This window comes from Cygnus olor, chromosome 25, assembly GCF_009769625.2.
Source record: "Cygnus olor isolate bCygOlo1 chromosome 25, bCygOlo1.pri.v2, whole genome shotgun sequence".
In the NCBI taxonomy this organism is placed as follows: Eukaryota; Metazoa; Chordata; class Aves; order Anseriformes; family Anatidae; genus Cygnus; species Cygnus olor.
The window spans coordinates 4,761,925-4,787,181 of record NC_049193.1 but is presented as its reverse complement, the minus strand read 5'-3'; the positions used below and the strand labels follow the sequence as shown (position 1 = coordinate 4,787,181).

At 50.4% G+C, this 25,257-nt stretch overlaps 2 protein-coding genes across 2 annotated transcripts; both read right to left on the bottom strand.

Annotated features, from left to right (window-relative positions):
* Window positions 1-9,402: 9,402 nt before the first annotated feature.
* On the bottom strand, window positions 9,403-10,379 carry LOC121059511 (feather keratin Cos1-2-like). Its single transcript, XM_040536399.1, has 2 exons — window positions 10,227-10,379; window positions 9,403-9,848 (listed from the first exon to the last, which is right to left on the bottom strand). Exons 1-2 carry the CDS (start codon window positions 10,323-10,325, stop codon window positions 9,513-9,515), a joined length of 435 nt encoding a protein of 144 aa, XP_040392333.1. The 5' UTR covers window positions 10,326-10,379; the 3' UTR covers window positions 9,403-9,512.
* A 13,011-nt stretch (window positions 10,380-23,390) lies between these two features.
* On the bottom strand, window positions 23,391-24,678 carry LOC121059549 (feather keratin Cos1-2-like). The gene is made up of 2 exons (XM_040536421.1): window positions 24,544-24,678; window positions 23,391-24,164 (listed from the first exon to the last, which is right to left on the bottom strand). The coding sequence occupies exons 1-2, from the start codon at window positions 24,640-24,642 to the stop codon at window positions 23,829-23,831; spliced, it is 435 nt and encodes a 144-aa protein (XP_040392355.1). The 5' UTR covers window positions 24,643-24,678; the 3' UTR covers window positions 23,391-23,828.
* Window positions 24,679-25,257: the final 579 nt, after the last annotated feature.

The window sequence follows — 25,257 nt, the reverse complement described above, 5'->3', positions numbered from 1 at the left end:
AGCTTCCCCCTCTTCCAGGGCAGACTGGGTAAGTCCATGGCAAATGGTAGGGTTGTGTTTCCACCCCTGGGGCAGTCTATTCTAGGTGTATTGGGCACCACTCCAAGTCAAAGCAAACTGTGGCCTGCACTCTGCTGCTTAAAGGACAGAGAAAAATGCATTAGCGATATCAGTTGTGGCATACCACTTGGCTGCCTTTGATTCCAGTTTGTACTGGAGTTCTAGAATGTCCGGCAATGCAGTTCTCAGCAGTGGTATGACTTCATTCAGGCCAGGATAGTCCACTGTTAGTCTCCACTCGCCATTAGACTTTCGCGCTGACCATATGGGATTACTGAAGGGTGAATGAGTCTTTCTGATCACTCCTTAGTTCTCCAGTTGATGAATTATCTTATGGATGGGAATCAGGGAGTCTCTGTTGGTACAATATTGACACTGGTGCACTGTTGTGGTAGCAATTGGCACCTGCTGTTCTTTGACCCTCAGCAACCCCACAACGAAAGGGTCTTCTGAGAGACCGGGCAAGGTAGACAACTATTTAGTGTCCTCTGTCTCTAAGGCAGCTATGCCAAAAGCCCTCTGGTACCTTTTTGGGTCCTTGAAATATCCTCTCCTGAGACAGTCTATGCCAAGAATACACGGAGCATGACAGCTACTAGGAGGAAAAATAACTGTATCATAGCCAAAACCAGGACACTGAGTCACCAAGAGAGTGTGAGGAGTACCTACTGACGGGGTGATTAAGCCCATCAGTGTTATCAATACCCAGGTACTGGGTTGCTGGGAGATGGTGACACCAAGAAAACAGAAGGTTGAAAAGGGCATTATCACCCAAAGATACACGTTTTAGCTGTTGAAGAACAGTGCTTACACTAAGTTCAGAACTTTTCAGCTTCTCATACCAGACTCCTACCAAGGAGGCTGGAGGTGCAGAAGGGAGGAGACACAAGCAGGTAAAAAGTCCAGATTCGTTACCTGGTGTGCAATGAGCCACTCCACACACAAGGTCAAGAGATTGTTTATTTCAGAATAGTGCAAGTCTGGGTATGCAGTGGTTTCCCAGAAAGATGGCACCCCTTAGGGCTTTCCACACCACTTTTATAGAACCCCTTCTCAGTACATTTACATGTTTGTACAATCCCCACTCCTCCAATTGGTTACATTAGCATAGTGCTGCCATGACAGAATCATTCTGCGCATCCTCAGAGAGGAAGGGTCCCTTGTTGGGCCGGGGTCTTCCAGCACAGGGGTGTGATATTTACTCTTATAATGAGGATAATACATGGAGAGTTCACAATATAATGCTCCTAATCTTTGTTTTTCAGCACACATCAGGAACTTTTCCCTCAAGAATGTCAATATCATGGTCTTCCTGATTAGCAGTTCCTCAGTTAATCATCCTTTTGACATCTCCAAGGCCTGGGTCATCTTGCCCTGTCCTCAAAGTACGTTTTATCTCTTTCAGAGAAAACAGAATTAGCGATTGACTGGTTTCAAGGACAGTGGACTCAAACTCACCAGAAGGATATCCCATGCCACTTAACATCCTGCACAGCAATGAAACCTGGGGGAGTTGGCCGAGGGGGCTGCCATTGCTCAGGGACCAGCTGGGCATTGCTCAGCTTTTGGTGAGCAATTGCATTGTCCATCAGTAGTTTGGAGGTTGCTTTCTTTTGTTATTTTATTTCTTCCTTTCCTTCTCATTGAACTGTCCTTTTCTTAGCCCATGAGTTCTTGCACTTATTTTTTCCAATTCTCTCTCCCCTACCACAAGAGGGGGGCACATCTCACGGTGCGTAGCTGCCTGACGGTTAAACCACAACACTTAGTGACTTTAACATGATATGCAGTGGTGTATCTGTGCCATTCCTTAGCATATTCAAGATGGACTAGCTGGTGAATGAGAGGAAAAGCTGTCTGTAAAGTCTGAGCCAGAGTGGTGTAAGGGCGCCCAGGGCCTAAACATGGAGGCTGGGCAGGCTGAAAACCCATGGTAATATTTGAGGGACCCCGACAAGGGTGGGGGTGCTTGTGAGATGAGTGGGTGTCTGCATGCATCCATTATTACTCTCAGGACTTGATATATTTACAATCCTCCTTGCCAATCTTCCATTCTTATGCCATCCCCCTTGCCAATCATTCCCTTTTAACCCATTCCTCCCAACAGATGGGATGCATGAAAATGGGTGTGCTTGTGCATCTAGTAGGTGAAGGTGTGTATTTCCAGCAGGGATCTTCTCTGGAGATATTTAAGGCCCGTCTGGTTGCCTATCTGGGCAACCTGCTCTAGGGAACCAGCTTTGGCAGGGGGGTTGGACCCGATGATCTCCTGAGGTCTCTTTGCACCCCTACAATTCTGTGATTCTGTGATTCTGTGATCTCCAAACCTGACCAGCTAGAGAGGAGGAATGGGGCTTGCATCTCTGTAGGTAAAGTTTTGATGAGTACTGGTGGCGTTCTTCTGTATATTGTTAAAGGCAGTGCCCTGCCTGTGGCTGAAGTCTGTGGGGCAGCTGTATTAGTGTCCTGTGCGTCTCCCTCTGTGTACCTTCCTCTGAAACATGCTCATGTTTGCTACTGGCCCAGCCTGCAAAAGGGAGAGCAGCAGCCCCATCCATCAGCCCAGAACAGAGAGTCCTGTGGGTCTCCAGATGCACCAAGATGTCTGGAATGGGAATCCCAAGGTGCTGATGCCTACCAGAGGCAGCAGCTTTCCTGGCATCCTCTCATCAGCCACCAAGATGTTCATGGGGTGCAGAACATGTCGACCTTCTGGAGAGCAGCTTGGCGGAAAAGGCTCTGGAGGTTGTGGCGGACACCAAGCTGGACATGAGCCAACACTGTGTCCTGGCTGTTAAGAAGGCTAATGGTGTCCTCAGCTGCAGTAGGAGGAGTGCCAGCAGGTCGAGGATGGTGATCCTTCCCCTTGACTCAGCACTGGAGAGGTCAATCTTGGAGTAGTGTGTCTACGTCTTGGCTACTCAGGAGAGGAGAGTCACAGACATACTGACGAGAGGCAATGAAGTGCCACATCGACAACTGAGAGACTGGAGCATCTCTCCTTCACAATGAAGGCAGGAAGTGTGTTAGACATTGGAGACTCCTCTCTGAGAGGCACCAAGGTTCCCATTTGCCATCCGGACAATCTCTCCAGAGAGGTTTGCTGCCTGCCTGGGGTCCATATTCATGATATTACAAAGAGGATACCGAGTCTGGTGGGTCCCAAAGACTACCACCTCTTCCTACTTTATCAAGTAGGATCAAATGAAGCTGTAACAAAGAAGCTCTGAAATATCAAAAACGATTTTATGTCCCTTAGAAAGATATTGAAGGGATAGGGAGCGCAGTTGGTGACTGGGACACAGGAAGAAGGAGACAAATGGGCTGAGTGAATGATTGGCTGAGAGGCTGGTGCCATGCCCAAGGTTTTGTATTTTATGGTCTTGGACCCACTTTTGAGGGACCTGGCATGCTGATGCCGGATATGGCACAGCTGTCCAGGTAGGGTGAGAGTGTTCTGGGCAATAAGCTGTCTGGGCTTATCAGGAGGGCTTTAAACTAGATGTGGTGGGGGAAAGGGATGCACCTCTGAGTGAAAAAAGCATACCTGAGAACACTATCACCCTAAGTAATGGCAGGGAAGTACTTGGGAACTGTCCCAGTGCAATCAGGAAGGGGTCTAGAAACACAATACAACTGATTGCCCAGCTGAAATGCCTCTACACCAAAGCATGCAGCATGGGAAACAAGCAAGAGGAATTGGAAACCATGGTGCAATTAGACAAATGTGACCTGATTGCTATCATGGAAATGTGGTGGGATGGATCACATAATTGGAATATTAGAATAGAGGGCTACAAACTCTTCAGAAGGGATAGACAGGGAATGAAGGGAGGGGGTGTTGCCCTCTACATTAGGGAAGGAATTGATTGTGAAGAGTTGCCTTTGAGAAACAGCCACAGCCACAGACAGGTTGAGTGCTTATGGGTGGGAGTTAAAGACTGCACCAATAAAGAACAGTTTGTGGTTGGGGTCTACTACAGGCCACCCAATCAAGGGAGTCTGGATGAGGCATTCTTGCTTCAACTACAAGAAGCGTCGTGCTCACATGCCCTCATTGTGATGGGGGACTTCAACCACCCAGATGTTTACCGGGTAAACTACACAGCAGTTTGTAAGCAATCCAGAATATTCCTAGAGTGCATTGAGAATAACTTCCTGGTCCAGGTATTAGACAAACCAACCAGAGGAGAAGAATTACTTGACATGGTGCTCACCAACACGGAAGAGCTCATTAAAGAGGTCAGGACTGGAGGCAGTCTGAGCTGCAGTGACCATGCCCTGGTTGAGTTTGTGATCTCAAGGAATACAGGCCTGGCACAGAGCAAAGTCAGGACCCTGAACTTCTGAAGAGCGAACTTCAACCTATTTAAAGACCTAGCAGATGAGATCCCCTGGAACACCATCCTTAGGGACAAAGGAGCTGAAAAGAGCTGGAGACTCTTTAAGGATGTTTTCCTTACAGTGCAAGAACTCTCCATCCCTCTGCATAAAAAAGCAGGCAGGGAGGGCAGACAATCAGGATAGCTGAGCAACAACCTGCAGGTCAAACTGAGGCACAAGAAGGAAATGCACAGGCAGTGGAAGCAGGGACACGTGGCCTGGGAAGAGTACAGGGATGCAGTCCGAGTGAGCACGGATGGGATCAGGAAAGCCAAGGCATGGATGGAACTGAGCTTGGAAAGGGATGCGAAGAATAACAGGAAGGGATTCTATAGATACATTGCTCAGAAAAGAAAGGCCAAAGAGAGTGCACCTCCTCTGATGGATAAGAAGGGTGAACTGGTAACGACAGACATGGAGAAGGCTGAGTACTCAATAAATTCTTTGCCTCAGTCTTCACTGATAGTCAGGCTTCCCAAGTGTTTTGTTTCCTTGAACCCATAGATGGAGGCTGGGGCAGAAAAGTCCCACCCACTGCAAGTGAAGAGCAGGTTTGAGACCACCTAGTGGAATTAAACACATATAGGTCTATGGGGCCTGATGACATCCATCCCAAGGTCCTGAAGGAATTGGCTGATGTAGTTGCCAAGCCTCTATCCATCTTATTTGAAAAGTTCTGGCAGTCAGGCAAAGACCCTGGTGACTGGAAAAAGGGAAACATCATTCCCATTTTTAAAAATGGTAGAAAAGAGGACCTGGGGAACTAAGACCGGGGAGCCTCACCTCTGTGCCTGGCAAGATTATGGAAATGATCCTCCTGGAAGCAATATCTAGGCACATGAAAGACAAAGAGGTGATCTGAGACAGTCAGCATGGCTTCACCAAGGGTAAATCGTGCCTGACCAATCTGGTTGCTTTCTATGATGGAGTGACTGTAGCAGTTAATAGAGGAAGACTCACCAATGTCATCTACCTGGAATTCTGCAAGGCCTTTGACACAGTCCCACATGACATCCTGGTCTCCAAATTGGATAGATATGGATTTGATGGGTGGACCATCCAATGGATAAGGAGTTGGCTTGAAGGTCGCACCCAGAGAGTGGTGGTCAATGGATCTATGTCAAAGTGGAGGCTAGTGATGAGTGGTGTACAGGGGTCTGTCCTGGGACAGGTACTGTTTAATATCTTCATCAACGACATAGACAGTGGGATCGAGTCCACCCTCAGCAAATTTGCAGATGACACCAAACTGAGCGGTGCGGTTGATACCATAGAAGGAAGGGATGCCATCCAAAGGGACCTGGACAGGCTTGAGAAGTGGGCCCATGTGAACCTAATGAGGTTCAACAAGTCCATGTGAACCTAATGAGGTTCAACAAGTCCAAATGCAGGGTGCTGCACGTGGGCCAGAGCAATCCTGGACATGAGTGCAGAATAGGAGAAGAATTCATTGAGACCAGTGCTGCAGAGAAGGACTTGGGGGCTCTCATGGGTGAGAAGCTTGACATGAGTCATCAGTGTGCACTTGCAGCCCAGAAGACCAACTGCATCCTGGGCTGCATCAAAAGAGGAGTGTATAGCAGATCAAGGCACTTGATTGTCCTCCTCTACTCTGCCCTTTTGAGGCCCACTTGGAGTACTGCATCCAGGTCTGGACCCCCCAGCACAAGAAGGATGTTGATCTGTTAGAGCGGGTCCAGAGGGGGGCCACAAAGATGATTAAGGGGCACCTCTCCTATGAAGATAGGCTGAGAGAGCTGGGACTGTTAAGCCTACAGAAGAGAAGGCTCCGGGGTGACCTAATTGCAACCTTTCACTACTTGAAGGGGGCTTATAAAAAAGATGGAGAGCAACTCTTTGCTCAAGCAGATATTGACAGAACAAGGGAGAATGGTTTTAAACTAAAAGAAGGGAGATTTAGATTAGAGGTTAGAAGGAAATTTTTCACTCAGAGGGTGGTGAGGCACTGGAACATGTTGCCCAGAGAGGCTGTGGATGCACCATCCCTGGAGGTGTTCAAGACCAGGTTAGATGAGGCCCTGAGCAACCTGATCTAGTGGGTGGCATCCCTGCCTATGGCAGGGGGATTGGAACTAGATGATCTTTGAGATACCTTCCAACCTAGGCCATTCTATGATTCCTCTGAGGAAAGGCTGAGAGAGCTGGGACTGCTCGGCCTGGAGAAGTCTTGGAGGGATCTCATCCGTGTATAGGAATAATTGAAGGGAGGGTGCAAAGAAGATGGAGCCAGGCTCCTCTCCATGGGGAACAGTGCCAAGACAAGAAGCAATGGGTACAATATGAAACACCAAAGGCTCTTTGCTATTATTAGAATATACTTTTTCACTGTATGATTGACCAAGCCATGCAAGAGTTGTCCCGACAGGCAGTAGAGTCTCCATCCTGGGAGATCTTCAAAAGCCATCTGGACATGGCCCTTGGAACCCTGCTGAGCATGCGTGATCGGAGTGTTGGGCCAGGTGAATTCTAAAGGCCCCTTCCAGATGTGACAATTATGTGATTCCACAACGTTATCCGTGAGGAGAGGCAGAGAGAACCGGGGTTCTTAAGCCTTCAAAAGAGAAGGGAAAGTAAGGGCTTTTCAATACTTCTGATACTTGACTGTATGATAAAGAGACAAATGGGGCAAAACTATTCTTGAACACAAAGCAATGGGCACAGTATGGAACATGAAAAATTCCCACTAGAAATTACCAACTGTACTACTTTTTTTTTTTTAAAATTCATGACGGTGGAGAATGAATGTAGATGGATGCCAGTAAGAGTGGCACTCCAAAGCCAATTAAAATATGATTAGCTGGAGATAACACAAAAAAGAAAAAGGGGAATAGCATACACAAGGTTATGCCCTTTCAGATGCTGGGATTCCCAAGATATGGAGCATAAGACAGACCACATGTCAGGGCAAGGCACACACTGCACATCCTGCTCATGCTGAGATTCACTGACATTGTCATCTTTTCTGGGATTTTGTGTGATTTTTCTTAGAAATGAACAATTCTATTCATCAATTCTACAGTTGAGCCAAAGGCTGTTCATATGACAACACGCTGCTTCACTCCTACAGACTCACCACAGGCTCCACTACCACATGCCAAAGGATGTGGACAGCACAGCACTGTATAGCACAGCAGAGCTCTGTGGCTACACAGATGAGCTGCCATGCAGATCCCAAACTTCTCCATGAACAGTCTCCTTCTGTTTCAGGCAGTGAAGTTGATTTGCTGCTCCATGCAGTAATTTTTTTTTGAGAGAGGGAGAACGCTCACACTGCCTGGAGGGTTTGAAAGGAACAGTTGAGATTTGCAGAAATTGGACTGTCATTCCTTTGGTTGTCTGAGTACTGCACCTCCAAAGTGTGCTGAGGGAGGTGTGGGGGAAGACAGTGCGATGGATCCACTTGTTGCCAAGCCAGACAAGGTGTTAGAGATGCTGATAGAGGGGGCCCAAGCATCAGGGAAGCAGAGACTGCCAGGGATGTGGCCCTGGGTGGGTGCCCCCTTGTGGCCCATCAGAGTGTGTGGAGGTGACCCACTGATCCCACATCCTTTTCCCTGCTGACTTCCAACCCCTTGCCCTATGGAAGAGGTTGTCCTTGTCCCCTCTGGGCTTTTGGCATCCCACACCCCAATGGAGAATGGTTCCTCTTGCAAATGCTAGGTTATCCCTCCAGAACAGGACATGGCCAGAGCCCCTGGGCTGCTGTGAAGCATGTTTCCTCCCTTCTTTCTGGGGATGTGGGAGAGAAACCGATGTGTCTTCTGCTCCCAGAAGAAATAAGAACATCCCCATGGAGCTGAGGACCCCAGAGGCAGATGCCACAAGCTCAGTGGGGAAGAATCCCCTGACATCAGCTACAGCCAAGCAGGGATCGTGCAGAAGAGAAGGCAGTTCTAGCTGGGGAGGTGAGGACTGCACTAGGAGAGGAGACAAGAGCAGCCCTTTCCCATGATGTCGCTCCCACAGTCTGTAGGGCCCCTGACTCTGACAGTCCTTGATGTTTGCTCCTGCTGGAGAAGGGAGAGAGAGAGGTTGCCTGGTATAGATGTTGGCAGTATGAACTTGTGTATCCCCTCAGTCTTTCACATCCTGGCAAATGGTAGGCCATGTCAGATGCTGTGCTGAAGGGTGATCGGGACGCACAAGGAAGCTGTACCTCCTCTCCATGCCCAGACATGATGCCCATGATCAGGTGGTAGAGGAAAGGTGGAAGTGGAGTAGAGACAGAGGGCCATCCCCAAGACAATTACCCATTCCCAGTTACTGCCATCCTTTGGGAACATCTTTGTCCGAGCCTCCGTCCCCAACACAGCTCCACCCAAAGCAAGAGGAACACTATTCCCCAAGATCTGGGGCCTCCAAGATCGAGGGACTGTGTCTAGGTGAAGGTATCACAAGTAAAGGACTGGTGTCCATTGGCTGTGGAGGAACCAGGGACGCCTTCCTCAGCTTCAAGACACAGGGCCTGAAAGATGAATTGCTGCAGCATGCCCCACCCTCCAACACCTAGAGGAGTGAGGCATTGGCCACAGCTAATTCCCAGTAAGGAATGGCTTTCTCATTTAGCCATCTCTATGCAGATGGAAAGACCAGACCGGGACATACTCAGGATTGCTGCAAACATTTATTGAGTCTCAGGAGGGAAATGAGGTGACTCCAAGAAGAGGCCCTGGGAGTGGAGAGCAGGAGGAACAGACAAAGGTTTTTCAGCTTCTCCTACAGCACAGTTCCCACAGGGCATCCATCTACCTGGCCCACAAGTGGAGAGAGACTTGCAGGTCACACCAGGCTGGTTTCTGGGGCCCTCAGAGAAAGCAGAGGGCAACAAAGAAAAGAGAGAAAAAAGAGTGAGTAAGTGGAAAACAGGAAAGATTGGCCATGTTGTCAGAGAAGCCAAGCTGGCCCCTTCCTGTCTGTCATTACAGGACAAGTCAGAGATGGTCAGCTCCTCGTAAAACAACACTACAAGGTTTGTTCTTCTGTCCATTTTTGTCCAGCAGCATATTCTGAGTTCCTGGGGTCCTGGTCTGGGGCACTGTCTGGCATCTTTAGCAGGGGCGGCACCTGCTGCCACAGTAGCGGCTGGTAATACAGGAGAGGTCACAGCAGCCAGAGTTGATGGGGACTCCGTCACAGCTGAGGATGCTGCCAACGGCGGCGGAGGTGGAGGATCCCACAGCAGTGTTCTGCGGGAAGGAACTGAGGATGGGGCCGGGCAGGGTCACCACCACAGGAGAGGGCTGGATGACGATGGTGGAGTTCTGGCACTGCCTGACACAGGGCTCGTTGCAGCTGCTGGCCAGCGGGGTCGGGCCGCAGGGCTGGCACGGCTGGCACGGCTGGCACTTGTCATAGCAGGACATGTCTGGGGGCAGGAGGTGCACCTGGGAGAGAGGGCAGGGAGGAAGCTTAACATGGGGATGCATGAGGAACAGCCTGTCGCCACACCCTGACGGAACCAAGGCAGAGGCAGTGCTGAGAGTTGGAGGCTGTGCATGGATGTGCCAGCGCTTCTTGGCCTCATCCTCCCAGGTCCTAAAAAGAGCAACCACAGCCTATCTGGCTACAGCCTAGACCCTAGCACAGGAGCCATCATAGTAAAGGCCCAGCCTTCCTCCATGACAAACCTTCTACCCCTTGACTCTCCCACAACCAGCAGCCCAAGATTTGGCATGGAACACAGCTGATACCAGCTGAGAGGTCCATGGAGCTGAAACCTGCTTTTGGAGAATGAGGGGGACAACAAGGGGCTTCACACTCACCTTGTTCCCAAGGAGAAGAAGGCCAGAGAAGTGGATGAGAGAGCACGGAGATGGGCTGGCTTTTATAGTGGGCCTTAGCTGCCTCATGTCCAGAGGCATCCCTTGAAGCAGGGACTATTTTCTGACAAGCTCCTCTTGAATGCAAAACATCCCACCTAATGATACGGGATGTGTGTTGCCTTCCTGTGATGCTGTTTTTCATTTCCTGGTTTATGCTGTGCTTTTGCCCCAGAGAAGGCAACTTTTGAGTGGCAGGTAGGGAGGCCCAAGTATTTCCAGGCAACACACGTCAGTGTGAGCAGAAGACTCAGCTCACGTGCTGGAAGAGTCCAGTAAAGGCAAATGATGTTAGCCTGGATGACTCTTCAGGGGTATTTTGGGGCCCTTTTGGCCAGAGGTGGCCCAGCTCCTGCCTGTGACCCTACCCCACTTTGGATACTACATCAAACTATGTACACCGTCCAAATGCTGCCCAGAATGTCTGCTCGGGTTGTTCCCAGGTGGGGCCTTGGGTGAGTGTACACTGTGTCACTTTCAAGCACATGTTGCTCTCTTGTGGGAACTTGCCTGTACTGGGGCTGCCTGGGACAGAGTTAATGTTCCCCACAGCAGCCCCTTGAGTGCTGTGCTCTGCACTTGGAGCTAGAACAGCATTGCCATATTGGGGCTATTGTGGAGCAGTGCTGGCAGAGCATCAAGACTCTCTCCAAGCCCCCCAAAGCCAGGAGGTAGAGGGTGGGCAAGAGGTGGGGAGGGGACTTCACCAGGGCAGCTGACCTAAACCAACCAAAAGGCTATTCTATACTGGATGATGTCACATTCAGCAGTAAAGATGTGAAAGGGGAAGGAAAAGGTTAGGGTGGGGGGGGGCAGGGGGGGGAGGGGGGGGGGGGGCAGAAACGGACAAGGGACGCGACGACTCTCATGTTCCCCTCAGAAAATGGCCAGGCATATTGAGGCCTTTCTCCCCAAGACATGGACGAACATTACTTCTTGAAAAATTAGTTGCTGATAGGAAGTGGAGAATAATTGTTATCTCTCAATTTTTCTGTTTCTGTTAAGTCCCAGTGTGACCCTTGATCTCATACTGATATCACTCATGACATCAAAAGCAGGTGAAGGGAACAACACACACACGCTGCTGCTCGTGTAAAAAGATGCACGCACTCATGGGTGCACACACAGGCACTCCTAGATGCATACTGAAATATACTCAGGCACACACACACGGAGATAGGTGTACACACAAAGCGAAGAGACCAAAGGCTGCTCTCCTGAGGTCCAGGGTTGTGATCTTACTTTCTACTGTATCTGCGAGAACATTCTGGCTTGCTGATGCCCTGCTGTGTTGTTCGTCCAGAAGATATCGAGTGGTGGAAGACAATGAATCCTGAGCAGCAACTCCATCTCCTCCTTCCTCCTGCTGCCACTGTCGTCCCATACGGGTGGGGGAAGGCCTACAGAGTGGTTTCTTTTGTTGCTGCTGGGTTTGTCTGAGAGCTGAGATCTGCTGTTCTTCATCCTGGTCTCAGACATCTACCTCTTGATCCAGACTGGGAATACACTCGTGATGGTGATGGTGGTGCCCAACCAGCACTTGCAATCGCCCATGTAGTTTGTCTTTGGCAACCTCCCCTTCATTGACATGTGCCATGTCTTGGTCAGGATGCCACTTATGGTTTTAGATGCTTTCTCTGCAGAGAGGGCTATTTACTTCTCTAGCTGTGTGGTCTGGCTCTTTGTCACCCACTAGTGAGCCTAAACTGGGATCTCCTCTTCACACTCATGGCCTACAACTGATCTGTGGCCATCTGCCACCCACTGCAGTACTCCAGTGCCATGGGAGGGAAGGTCTGGGCCTGTCTGGTGGGAGGCCTGTGGCCTGAGCTCCTGCTGCCCTCCTTGGCACAAGTGGCGCTCCCCCTTCATTTGCCCTGCACTGGCCCTACACAATCACTGGCAGCTTCTTCTGGGACTTGCTACCTGTCACGCAGCTGGCCCCTGCTGAGAGCTTCTGGACTGGTGTGCTCCTTGAATACAATAGCACCACCAGTTTTCCTGTCCTCCTTGTGCTCTTGTGGGGTGTTCCAAGTGTCCCTCTGGACATAGACCTATGAGGAGACACAAGACGCTGTCCACTCACTCTCACTTGGCTGCAGTTGTGTCATTCCTGGGGCCATATTCCCTCCTCTACACCCACCCCGTTGTCAACATCTCCCTGAACATAACTGGTGCCCAACTTCTACAGTGTTCTGATGCTCCTGCTTCATGACAGATAATGAGGGAGGCAGTGAGGAGGCCAAACCTGCATCACTTGTGGGGCGTACACAGGACTGTGGCTGTGTTTTTGCCAGCAAGGTTATCAGGGGACCTTGTCAATTGGGATGCTAGGAAAAGAGGAGGCAATCAACAAGTATACAGAGACCGACACCAAAGAAAACCTGGAGGCGATGACAAGAGACAAACCTCACCATTCACACCAGTTGTTGGCCTACCAAGAAGCCACAGGTGCCACTACCAGGAAGATCAGCCTGGGCCTTGCAACTGCTACAGCTGTGGGCCAGGACATAGGTTGGGAAGGGTGCAGGACAGACCTATACAAACCCGTGAGGGCACATGCTTGGCAAGGGGAACCAGGAGGAGCACATGAGGGCAGACAGAGTGGGGTGTAAAAGGGGCCAATCCACATGCTTGTCTGGCTGGGCCCTGCGCCTGAGCTCCATGATATCTCTTGTCCTCTTCTGGAATCTTTCCTTACCTCTGCGTAATCTCGCTCTGTCCCATGTGTGTGTGTGCTGCAAGAAGTGCAAGCTGCTGGTGGAGCAGCGGGAGTGGATTTGGTGCCAGCTGCTGGAGTCTGACTGGGGATGAGTCTGACCCTGGCCTGTGCTGTCAGCTGCTGGAGCCAGGGGGTTCTCGTGCAGCTTCTGGAGCAGGGAAGGGGCCTCAGCCTCCACTTGCCCCTCTTGAAAGGGACACTGTAGATGGGTAGCTGCTTTGCCTCTCCCGCCCCTCTCCTCTCCCCTCTCAGAGAAATGCCTTTGTATGCTTTCTAGTGAGAAAATGCTCCCATCAGCTGTCAACCTTTTTCATCTCCCTCTCCCCACGTGTGACATTTTTTGTGGCAGCAAAGCCCTTTTCTGAGTTTTCTCCTCCTTTTCTTTTCAGCAGTGGCTGCAGGCAGAGCCCAGGTGCAGCAGGAGCCATGGACAGAGACCAGCAAGGGCACCTGCTCACAGCCTGCTCACAACCTAACATACAAACCGGTGAGTTCATCCAGTGGCACGATCACCTTCTGGACTGAGGCCCTGCATTCCTCCTGAGTGGTCACAAAGGCTCCAAACCAGTGGCAAACCTGGAGGGGTGGCTCTTGGTGGCAGCAGACTGCTGGTCCAGCACCCTGTGGCTTGACTGGCCCCAGCGCAGGGATGCGGTGGTGTATTACTGCACCTTGAGAGCCATGGGGAGAGGAGCGGGGGCTGTGGCTGGGCAGGAACCGTGGTGGGCAGGGCTGGGCATGTGGTGGGTGCAGGGTGGGTGCACAGCCCCCCGGGGAATCTGCTACCCTGCCAGCAAGTACCCCCTTGACCCACAGCCCCTGGGTTTCCCCTGCCAGCCTGGCCCTGCTGAGGCACTTCAGTTTTTCCGGTCAGAAGCTGGGGGATCCAATGGGGGTCAGACCCAAAGACTCATGGAATCATAGAATCATTAAGGTTGGAAAAGACCTTCAAGATCATCTGGTCCAGCCATCACCCTACTACCAATATCACCCACTAACATGTCCCTAAGCACCACATCCAACCTTTCCTTGAACACCCCCAGGGATGGTGGTGCCACCACTTCCCTGGACAACCTGTTTCAATGCCTGACTACTCTTTCTGAGAAGAAATGTCTCCTCATTTCCAAACTAAACCTCCCGTGGCGCAACTTGAGGCCATTCCCTCTAGTCCTATCACTAGCTACCTGCGAGAAGAGGCCAACCCCTGGCTCCCCACAAAGTGCTTTCAGGTAGTTGGAGAGAGCAATAATGTCTCCCCTGAGTCTCCTCTTCTCCAGACTAAACAACCCCAGTTCCCTCAGCAGCTCCTCACAGGACTTGTTTCCAGGCCCTTCACCAGCTTTGTAGCCCTTCTCTGGACGTGTTCCAGGGCCTTGATGACTTTCTGGTAGTGAGGGGCCTAAAACTGAACACAGTACTTGAGGTGCGGCCTCACCAGAGCAGAGTACAGGGGAACAATCACCTCCCTGCTCCTGATGGCTACACTATTCCTGATACAAGCCAGGATGCCATTGGCCTTCTTGGCCACCTGGGCACACTGCCGGCTCATGTTCAGGTGAGCATCAATCAGCCCCCCGAGACCCTTTTCCTCTACACAGCATTCAAGCCACTCTGCCCTAAACCTGTAGCACTACACGGGGTTGTTGTGACCAAAGTGCAAGACCTGGAGCTTAACCATGTTGAACCATGGGCCTCTGCCCATCAACCCATCCTGTCCAGGTCCCTCTGCAGGGCCTTCCTACCCTCCAGCAGATCAATACTTCCCCCCAGCTTGGTGTTGTCTGCAGACTTACTGAGGGTGCACTCAATTCCCTCATCCAAATCATCAATAAAGATATTTAAGAGGATGGGCACCAACACCGACCCCTGGGGAACACCACTTATGACCGACCGGTCACTAGCTGGATTTTGCTCCATTCACCATTACTCTCTGGGCCTGGCCATCCAGTCAGTTTTTAACCCAGCAAAGAGTGTACCTGTCCAAGCCATGAGCTGCAAGCTTCTCCAGGAGAATACTGTGGGAGACCACGTTAAATGTCTTGCTGAAGTCTAGGTAGACTATGTCAACAGGCTTTCCCTTACCCACCAGGCAGGTCACTGGTCATAGAAGGAGATGAGGTTGGTCAGGCAGGACTTGCCTTTCATGAACCCATGTTGACTGGGCCTGATCCCCTCGTTGTCCCGCATACCTTGCATGATTGCATTCAAGATGACCTGTTCCATCACCTTTCCTGGCATCTCTCCAGATGACCATGTCCGCTGATAGATGATGGAAAGTGTCCCATAAATCACATCCACCAACTCCCTCAGTACCCTCGGATGGATCCCATCTGGCCAAATGGACTTGTGACAGTCCAGGTGGAGCAGCAGGTCTCTGACTGTTTCCACCTGAACTGTGGGGAGGTTTCTTCTCCTCCCAATCCCAGACTTCCAGGTCTGAGTACCCCATGGATAAGTGATTTGGTGAGTAAAGACAGATGTAAAGAAGGCATTAAGAACCTCAGCCTTTTACTTATCCTCAGTAGTCATATTCCCCAGTAAAGAATGTTCCATCCAGTAAAGAATGGAGATTCTCCTTGGCCCTCCTCGTGCCATTAATATATTTATAAAATTTGTAGTTATCCTTAACCATAGTGGCCAGGTTGAGCTCTTGCTGGGCTTTGGCCTTCCTGATTTTTACTCTGCATATGCAGTCAACTTCCTTGTACACTCCCCAAGTTGCCTGCTCCTTCTACCATCAGACATAAACTCTCTTTTTCTCCTGGACACTCAGCAAAAGGTCCCTGTTCAGCCACACCAGTCTTCTTCCCCACCGGCCCATCTTATGGCACAGAGGGACAGCCTGCTCCTGTGCCTTTAAGACTTCCTTCTTGAGGAGTGTCCAGCCTTCCTGGACCCCTCTGCCCTTGAGGACTGACTCCCAAGGGATCCTCCCTACCAGTGTCCTGAACAATTCAAAGTCTGCCCTCTGGAATTCCAAGGTGGCAGTTTTACTGACACCCACTTCTGGCTTCACCGACAATAGAGAACTCTACCATTTCATGGTCACTCTGCCCAAGACAGCTCCCTACCACCACATCTTCCACCAGTCCTTCTCTGTTCATGAACAGCAGGTCTAGCGTGCCACCCTCTCTGGTAGTCTCACTAACCAGCTGAGTCAGGAAGCTGTCTTCCACGCACTCCAAGAACCTTCCATACTGCTTCCTTACGGCATATGTCTGGGAAGTTAATGTCTCCCACGAGGACAAGCACTGGTGATTGAGTGACTTCTGCCAGCTGCTTATAGAACTCCTCATCCGTCTCTTCATCCTGGTTTGGCAGTCTATAACAGACCCCCACCAGGATGTCTGCCTTGTTGGCCAGTCCCTTGATCCTTATCCACAGGGACTCTACCTTATCATTCCTAACCCCAATCTCAACAGTGTCAAAACATTCTCTAATATAGAGAGCCACACCACCTCCCCTCCCTAGTTGCCTGTCCCTTCTGAAGAGCTTGTAGCCATCCATTGCATCACTCCAGTCATGGGAGTGGTCACACCACGTTTCGGTGATGGCAACTAGGTGCTAGTTTGCTGCCACACTATGGCTTCCAGCTCCTGTTTGTTGATCAGGATGGCACATCCAGCGATGTTGGGCGAGGAGAGGGGCGTGCCTGACGGCATTAGCTGTGTGTGGCACTAGAGAGACCTCCACACAGTCCTGCTCCCACTGCTTCTTCCACAGAATCACAGAATCACAGAATGGCTGAGGTTGCAAGGGACCTCTGAAGATCATCTAGTCCAATCCCCCTGCTGATCAGGATCACTTAGAGCACATTGTGCAGGACAGCATCCAGGAGGGTTTTGAATATCTCCAGAGAAGGAGACTTCACAACCTCTCTGGGCAACCCGTTCCAGTGCTCTGTCACCCTCACAGTAAAGAAGTGCCCTCAGATGTTTATACACATTGGTGATGTCTCCCCTCAGTCTTTTCTTTACCAGGCTAAACAGGCCTGGTTCTTTCAGCCTGTCCTTGTACAACAGGTGCTCCAGTCCTCTACTAATCTTCGTAGCCCTCCTCTGGACTCGCTCCAGAAGTTCAATGTGCCTCTTGTACTGGAGAGCCCAGAACTGGACACAATACTCCAGTATTCAGCACAATACTACTGTCATCAGCAAACTTGCTGAGGGTGCACTCTGTTCCATAGTGAAAGTCATTGATGAATAAGTTGAACAACACTGGACCCAGTACTGACCCCTGGGGGACACCGCTAGCTACAGGCCTCCAACTAGACACTGCACCACTGAGTACAACCCTCTGAACTCTGTCACCCAGCCAATTATAAATCCACCTCACTGTCCATTCATCTAGGCTGCACTTTCTGAGCTTGTCTATGAGGATATTATGGGACACACTGTCAAAAGCCTTGATGAATTCAAGGTAGACCACACCCACTGCTCTTCCCTCATCTACCCAGCTAGTCATCTCATCATAGAATGCTATCAGGTTGGTTAAGCATGATTTCCCCTTGGTGAATCCGTGCTAACTTGCTGATCACCTTCTTATCCTCCACATACTTGGAGATGACCTCCAGAATGAGCTGTTGCATCACCTTTCCAGGGATGGAGGTGAGGCTGACTGGCCTGTAGTTGCCTGGGTCCTCCTTCTTGCCCGTTTTGAAGACTGGCATGATATTGGCTCTCTTCCAGTCTTCAGGCACCTCTCCTGTTCTCCACAACCTTTCAAAGCTGATGGAGAGTGGCCTAGCAATAACATTGGCCAGTTCCCTCAGCACCTGTGGGTGCATTCCATCGGGGCGCATGGATTTGTGGATGTCAGGTTTGCTTAAATGATCTCTGACCTGATCTTCTTTGGCCAAGGGAAAGTCCTCCTTACTCCGCACTTCTTCTCTTGTCTCCAGGGTCTGAGATTCCTGAGGTCTGATCTTAACAGTAAACACTGAAGCAGAAAAGGCATTCAGCAACTCTGCCTTCCCTGTATCGTTTGTCACTAGGGCACCCGCACCATTCAGCAGCGGGCCAACATTTTCCCCAGTCTTCCTATTTCTACTGATGTATCTGAAGAAGCCTTTCTTAATGTCTTTGACATTCTTTGCCAGATCTAATTCCAAATAGGCCTTGGCCTTCCTTGTCGCGTTCCTGCATACTCTAACAGTGACCCTACATTTCTGCCAAGTGGCCTGTCCCTTTTTCCACATGCTGTAAACTTCCTTCTTCCATCTGAGCTTTGCTTGGAGCTCCCTGCTCAACCGTGCAGGTCTCCTGCCCCCTTTGCTTGCCTTTTTACTCAGAGGGATGCACTGATCTTGAGCTTGGAGGAAGTGATGCTTGAATAATGACCAGCTGTCTTGGACCACCCTTCTTTCTAGGGCCCTAACCCATGGGATTCTTCCAAGTAGATCCCTTAAGAGGCCAAAGTTTGCTCTCCTGAAGTCCAGGGTCACAATCCTACATTTTGCCCTGCTTCCTCCTCACAAGATCCTGAACTCCACCATATCATTGTCTCTGCAACCAAGGCTGCCCCCAACCCTCACATCTCCAACTAGTCCTTCCTCATTCATTAATACAAGGTCCAGCAGCACACTTCTCTTTTTTGACTCCTCCACCACCTGTGTCAAAAAGTTGTCATCAATGCACGGCAGGAACCTCCTGGACAGTTTGTGCCTAGCTGTGTGATCTTCCCAGCAGATATCAGGGTGGTTGAAAACCCCCATGAGAACCAGGGCATGTGATTGAGAAGCTATTTTGAGCTGTCTGAAAAAGGCTTCATCTACCTCCTCTTCCTGATGAGTTGGCCTGTAGCAAACACTCACAACAGTGTCAGCCATGGTAGCCTGCCCTTTAATCCTTACCCATAAGCTCTGAACTCACTCTTCATCCACCCCTAAGCAGAGCTCCACACATTCCAGCTGCTCTCTCACATAAAGAGCAACTCCACCACCTTGCCTTCCTGGAAGGTCTTTTCTAAAAAGCATGTAGCCTTCCATGACAGTATTCCAGTCATGGGAGCTGTCCCACCATGTCTCTGTGATTACAATGAGATCATAGTCTTGTGACTGCACACAGATCTCCAGTTCTTCCTGTTCGTTTCCATACTATGTGCATTAGTGTTTCTCATGCTGCTTGTTTGTATAGAATCATTTCAGATGTCTTTCATTCAACTCAGCCCCTCGTGGGGCAGCCTGAAGGGACTCACTAGCATGCAGTCCCTCAAATACTGGTGTGCAGTCCCATAACTTTTCACTGGTGGGCCTGGTTTTGTCCCTTTCCCCCTTCAAACCTAGTTTAAATCCCTGCCAATCAGCCCTGCTAATTCCTGGGCAAAAATTCCTCAGAGAAAGGTGCTCCCCATCAAGAGTCAGTGGGTTCTGTGTCATGTAGACCTTCCCATGATCAAGAAACCCAAAACTGTGCTGGTGGCACCAGCCTTGGAGCCATGTATTGATCAGCTGGGTTCACCTGTTCCTTTCAGTATTGATCCCTGCTGCTGGAAGGATAGAGGAAAATGCTCCCTGTGCACCTGATCCTTCAATCAATCACCCCAAAGGCCTTATGTCCCTTTTGATTGCTCTTTGGCCACATCTGGGCAGCTACCTCGGCTGCCTGAAGTGGCCTTGATGAAGAGAAACCCCTGCACGCTGAGATCCCCTGCTCTGCTGCAGAACGTGTCTGCATGGGAGCCGGTCGCCTTGGCAAGTGACTGTAAAATGTCGGCTATGCCTGATTTAAATGGCCTGCCACTACCTCTCCTGGCTCCACCCAAGCTTTGTCAGCCACCCACATGAGGGCTGCCAGGTTCTGGTGTCTCCCTCAACTGCCTCGAAGGGGCCTCAATCAAGGGAAACATTCTACATGATCCCCCACTCCACTGCAGAATGCATCTGCCCCAGAGCCGATAGCCTTGCTAACACCCTGCAGAGAGAGGCCCGACCCATCTGCCACAGCTTGTGAGTCTGTTTCCTGGATGCCTGCGTCTCCTCTACCACCTCCACCTTTCCTTGCCTGCCTTGCTTGCACCTGCCTGCTCCACTATGTCCGGCCCCAAAGCCCTCTCAGGACACCCGAAGGCTCCAGCTCTCAGGGATGCCTGAAGGAACAACCCCGCAGGCCTTGCAGACTGCCAAGCCTTCCAGGATGTGTCAGGTTCCTGCCAACAGATGACCAAATAGTTCTCAAGGAGCCACTGGCCAGAATGTTTTGCTTCTTTGCCTCATGATCCCTGAGGGCTTGTCTTCCATACCAGAAGCCACTTTTGCAGAAGCTCTTCTTCTGTGAATAAAAACAACACAATAACATCACCTCCACCAAACTGCTCTCGTTCCTTCAATCTCAGCTTCTTCATGGCCACTTTGATCTGCCTTCGTCATTTCTTCATCTTTAGCTTTGGGAAATCTCTTTTCACTCCATGGGTGCCCCTCTTCTTCCCTGGCCTTTCCCCCACTGCTACTCTGTGTCTTCTAAGTCCTGTGCCTCTTCCTCTCAGCCTCAGGTCAAAGGACCCACATAGGAGATACAGTTTTTAGGAATAAAAAGGCGAGATGAACATCAGATCCCAGTGGATGTGATCATTAAAATAACTCTACCAACTAGCAAAAAGGAAACACAAGCTTTCTTAGGCATTGTGGGCTTTTCGAGAATGCATATTAAAAAATTACAGACTGATTGTAAGCCCTCTCTACCAAGTGACCTGGAAGACAAATGATTCAAATGAGGCCCTGAGCAATGACAAGCCTTTGAACAAATTACATGGGAGACAGTTCATGCAGTAGTTCTTGGGCCAGTCCAGGCAGGACATAATGTATAAAACATACTCTACACTGCAGCCAGGGAGAATGGCCTCACCTGGGATCTCTGGCAAAAAGACCCCAGGGAGACTTGGGGGAAACTCCTAGGGTTTTGGGGCTGGGGATACAGAGGATCTAAGGCCTGCTATATTCCAGCTGAAAAATAGATACTGGAAGCACATGAAGAGGTTTGAGCTGCTTCAGAAGCAGTTGGTACTGAAGCACAGCTCCTTGAGGCACCCTGTCTGCCAGTGCTGGGCTGGATATTCAAAGGCAGGGTTCCCTCTACACATTGTGCAACTGCTGCTACGTGGAGTGACCGGGCCACAGTGATCACACAACAGGTAGAAAAACCCAGTCACCCAGGAATCTTGGAAGTGACCATGGCCAGAAGGCAAAATTTCATAATATCACCAGAGGAGGAAGTGGCATGCTGAAGAGGCCCCACTGTACCACAAACTACCAGAAAATGAGAAGCAATGTGCCCTGTTCACTGGTGAGTCCTGTCGTATTGTGGGAAAGCATCAGAAGTGGAAGGCTGCTCTATGCAGTCCTACACAGCAAGTTGCAGAAATTGCTGAAGGAGAAATGAATCAAGTCAATTTGAAGCAGCAATGTCTTGGGTTTATGTGGCAAGGTTTTGGTAGCAGGGGGCTGCAGGGGTGGCTTCTATGAGAGTGGAATAATTGCCTAAAATAACTTGGAAATTAAACTGATATTCACATTTTAAAGAAAAGGTACAACATCGAAGAAGCTTCCAGGGTGGAGTGTAGCTGCACTACATAAAGGTTCCCTAGGTTTCCAACTTTAGATGTTAATCACACTGGGGAAACCTGGTGTGCTGACTGTAAGGAACAGTACAGAGTGTAGAGCAGACTAGAGACACCGCAGCTAGGCTCTGTGACGAGATGGAGACTTGATTGTTCTTGTGCACACTGAGACCGATAAGCTGCACGTTTGCTACCCTGAGCCAACGACCTGTCATATTTTTGACAAAATGCTGTACTCTAGTGAACTTTGCTCATTATAATATCATTATAATACCAAAACACACCTCCATCCCAAAAGCTACCCACCTCCAAGGTGCGACCACCACTCACTGAGCATACGCTCTGAATTTCTTGGAGCCTATACCTTTAAATGAAAGCGAGAAAACTTTGCACCAATCATAACCAAGATATGCATGACTAGAGTCCTAAAGATAGAAAGACAACTAAAAGATAGAAAATAATATAAATTGGCTTAAAAGAAAGGGGATGTTAGGGAAGATACCATTGCGACTTCTGGGATCAGTCAATGGGCTGAACCTCTCTTCCCCCCGCCATGGGGACGCCTTTGGGTAAGATCTGAACACTTGGTTATACCAAGTGCCTCCCCAGGAAACTTAGAAATCTCTATAGGGTCTTTGTGCCTTTTAACGCATTAGTAGCCAGGCTGAGTTATTCATATTTTTGGCATTTAAGTGTGTTTTGCAGACAGTGTATTTATCACTGGCTATCCAAAGAACCTGTGCACCTGTTCTGAAGGTAGACTGAACCAGACTGAACCAGAAGTTCCCCTGAAGCCTGTGGAGAGGCCCATGGAGGAGCAGGTTGTACCCCTGCAACCCGTGGGTACCTCAGTGGAGCAGATCTCCACACTGCAGCCCATGGGGGAGCCATCAGTGGAGCAGGTTGATAACGACATGAAAGAGTACCATTCCGAAGGCAGACCTCTGAAGGACACCAAAATTCCCACGGAAGCAACGACTTTCTCCTTTGGCCATCTCTAGGCAGATGGAAAGACCAGACAGGGACAAAATCAGGGTTCCTGCAAATGTTTATTCAGTCTCAGGAGGGAAATGAGGTGACTCCAAGAGGAGGCCCTGAGAGCGGAGAGCATCAGGAGCAGACAAAGATCATTCTAAGGCAGAGTTGACACAGGGCATCCATCTAACTGGACCCACAAGTGGGGAGAGGCTAGAAGGTAACTCCAGGCTGGTTTCTGGGGACCTCACAGAGAGCTTGGAGGGGAGCAGAGGGTTCCCTGCTGTAGCTGTCTGCAGCACAAACTTGTGTATCCCCTCAGTCTTTCACATCCTGGCAAATGGTAGGCCATGTCAGATGCTGTGCTGAAGGGTGATCGGGACGCACAAGGAAGCTGTACCTCCTCTCCATGCCCAGACATGATGCCCATGATCAGGTGGTAGAGGAAAGGTGGAAGTGGAGTAGAGACAGAGGGCCATCCCCAAGACAATTACCCATTCCCAGTTACTGCCATCCTTTGGGAACATCTTTGTCCGAGCCTCCGTCCCCAGCACAGCTCCACCCAAAGCAAGAGGAACACTATTCCCCAAGATCTGGGGCCTCCAAGATCAAGGGACTGTGTCTAGGTGAAGGTATCACAAGTAAAGGACTGGTGTCCATTGGCTGTGGAGGAACCAGGGGTGTCTTCCTCAGTTTCAAGACACAGGGCCTGAAAGATGAATTGCTGCAGTGTGCCCCACCCTCCAACGCCTAGAGGAGTGAGGCATTGGCCACAGCTAATTCCCGGTAAGGAATGGCTTTCTCATTTAGCCATCTCTATGCAGATGGAAAGACCAGACCGGGACACACTCACAGTTGCTGAAAATGTTTATTGAATCTCAGGAGGGAAATGAGGAGACTCCAAGAGGAGGCCCCGAGAGTGGAGAGTAGCAGGAGCAGACAAAAATTCAACTTTTCCTTTGGCACAGGTGCCACAGGGCATCCATCTAACTGGACCCACAAGTGGAGAGAGACTTGCAGGTCACACCAGGCTGGTTTCTGGGGCCCTCAGAGAAAGCAGAGGGCAACAAAGAAAAGAGAGAAAAAGAGTGAGTGAGTAGAAAACAAAAAAGGTAGACATTGGCCATGTTGTCAGAGAAGCCAGGCTGGCCCCTTCCTGTCTGTCTTTACAGGACAAGCCAGAGATGGTCAGGTTCTCTTAAAACAACAACACGATGTTTGTTCTTCTGTCCATTTATGTCCAGCAGCATATTCTGAGTTCCTGGGGTCCTGGTCTGGGGCACTGTCTGACATCTTTAGCAGGGGCGGCACCTGCTGCCACAGTAGCGGCTGGTAATACAGGAGAGGTCACAGCAGCCAGAGTTGATGGGGACTCCGTCACAGCTGAGGATGCTGCCAACGGCGGCGGAGGTAGAGGATCCCACAGCAGTGTTCTGTGGGAAGGAGCTGAGGATGGGGCCGGGCAGGGTCACCACCACAGGAGAGGGCTGGATGACGATGGTGGAGTTCTGGCACTGCCTGACGCAGGGCTCATTGCAGCTGCTGGCCAGCGGGGTCGGGCCGCAGGGCTGGCACGGCTGGCACGGCTGACACTTGTCATAGCAGGACATGTCTGTGGGCAGGAGGTGCACCTGGGAGAGAGGGCAGGGAGGAAGCTTAACATGGGGATGCATGAGGAACAGCCTGTCGCCACACCCTGATGGAACCAAGGCAGAGGCAGTGCTGAGAGTTGGAGGCCATGCAGAGATGTGCCAGCACTTCTTGGCTTCATCCTGCCAGGGCCCAAAAAGAACCACCAGAGCCTTTCTGGCTACAACCTAGACCCTAGCACAGGAGCCATCATACTAAAGGCCCAGCCTTCCTCCATGACAAACCTTCTACCCCTTGACTCTCCCACAACCAGCAGCCCCAAGATTTGGCATGAAACACAGCTGATACCAGCTGAGAGGTCCATGGAGCTGAAACCTGCTTTTGGAGAATGAGGGGGACAACAAGGGGCTTCACACTCACCTTGTTCCCAAGGAGAAGAAGGCCAGAGAAGTGGATGAGAGAGCACAGAGCTGAGCTGGCTTTTATAGTGGGCCTTAGCTGCCCTATGTCCAGAGGCATCCCTTGAAGCAGGGACTATTTTCTGACAAGCTACTCTTGAATGCAAAACATCCCACCTAATGATACGGGATGTGTGTTGCTTTCCTGTGATGCTGTTTTTCATTTCCTGGTTTATGCCGTGCTTTTGCCCCAGAGAAAGCAACTTTTGAGTGGCAGGTAGGGAGGCCCAAGTATTTCCAGGCAACACACGTCAGTGTGGGCAGAAGAGTCGTGCTGGAAGAGTCCAGTAAAGGCAAATGATGTTAGCCTGGATGACTCTTCAGGGGCTCTTTGGGGCCCTTTTGGCTACAGGTGACCCAGCTCCTGCCTGTGACCCTACCCTACCTAAAACTGCCCTTGTGCAAAACCTGCTGGCACTTTTGCCTCCTCCTGCTCTGACCCAGGGATGTCTGAATTGGGGGGAGAGGTTTCGCGGGGCCTTTCTGGATCTCAAAGGAAAGGCCCAACAGGAAATCAAGTGTCTGTTTTAGTAGAATAGAATAAGAAGAGGAATATAGACAGTGAGTAAATCTTTCAGGTGCTGGAACCCTGCTTTTGTGCAGCATCAGACAGAGCCAGATGGGTTTTCCCAAGACACACAGTGCAGATACTGTCCATAGCGAATTCCTTCTTCAC

Coding starts and splice junctions, on each gene's coding strand:
- LOC121059511 (XM_040536399.1), bottom strand. CDS start 10,325: ATGCCTCTGGACATGAGGCAGCTAAGGCCCACTATAAAAGCCAGCCCA. Junction 9,849..10,226: donor TTCTTCTCCTTGGGAACAAG/GTGAGTGTGAAG, acceptor CCTCTCTCCCAG/GTGCACCTCCTGCCCCCAGA.
- LOC121059549 (XM_040536421.1), bottom strand. CDS start 24,642: ATGCCTCTGGACATAGGGCAGCTAAGGCCCACTATAAAAGCCAGCTCA. Junction 24,165..24,543: donor TTCTTCTCCTTGGGAACAAG/GTGAGTGTGAAG, acceptor CCTCTCTCCCAG/GTGCACCTCCTGCCCACAGA.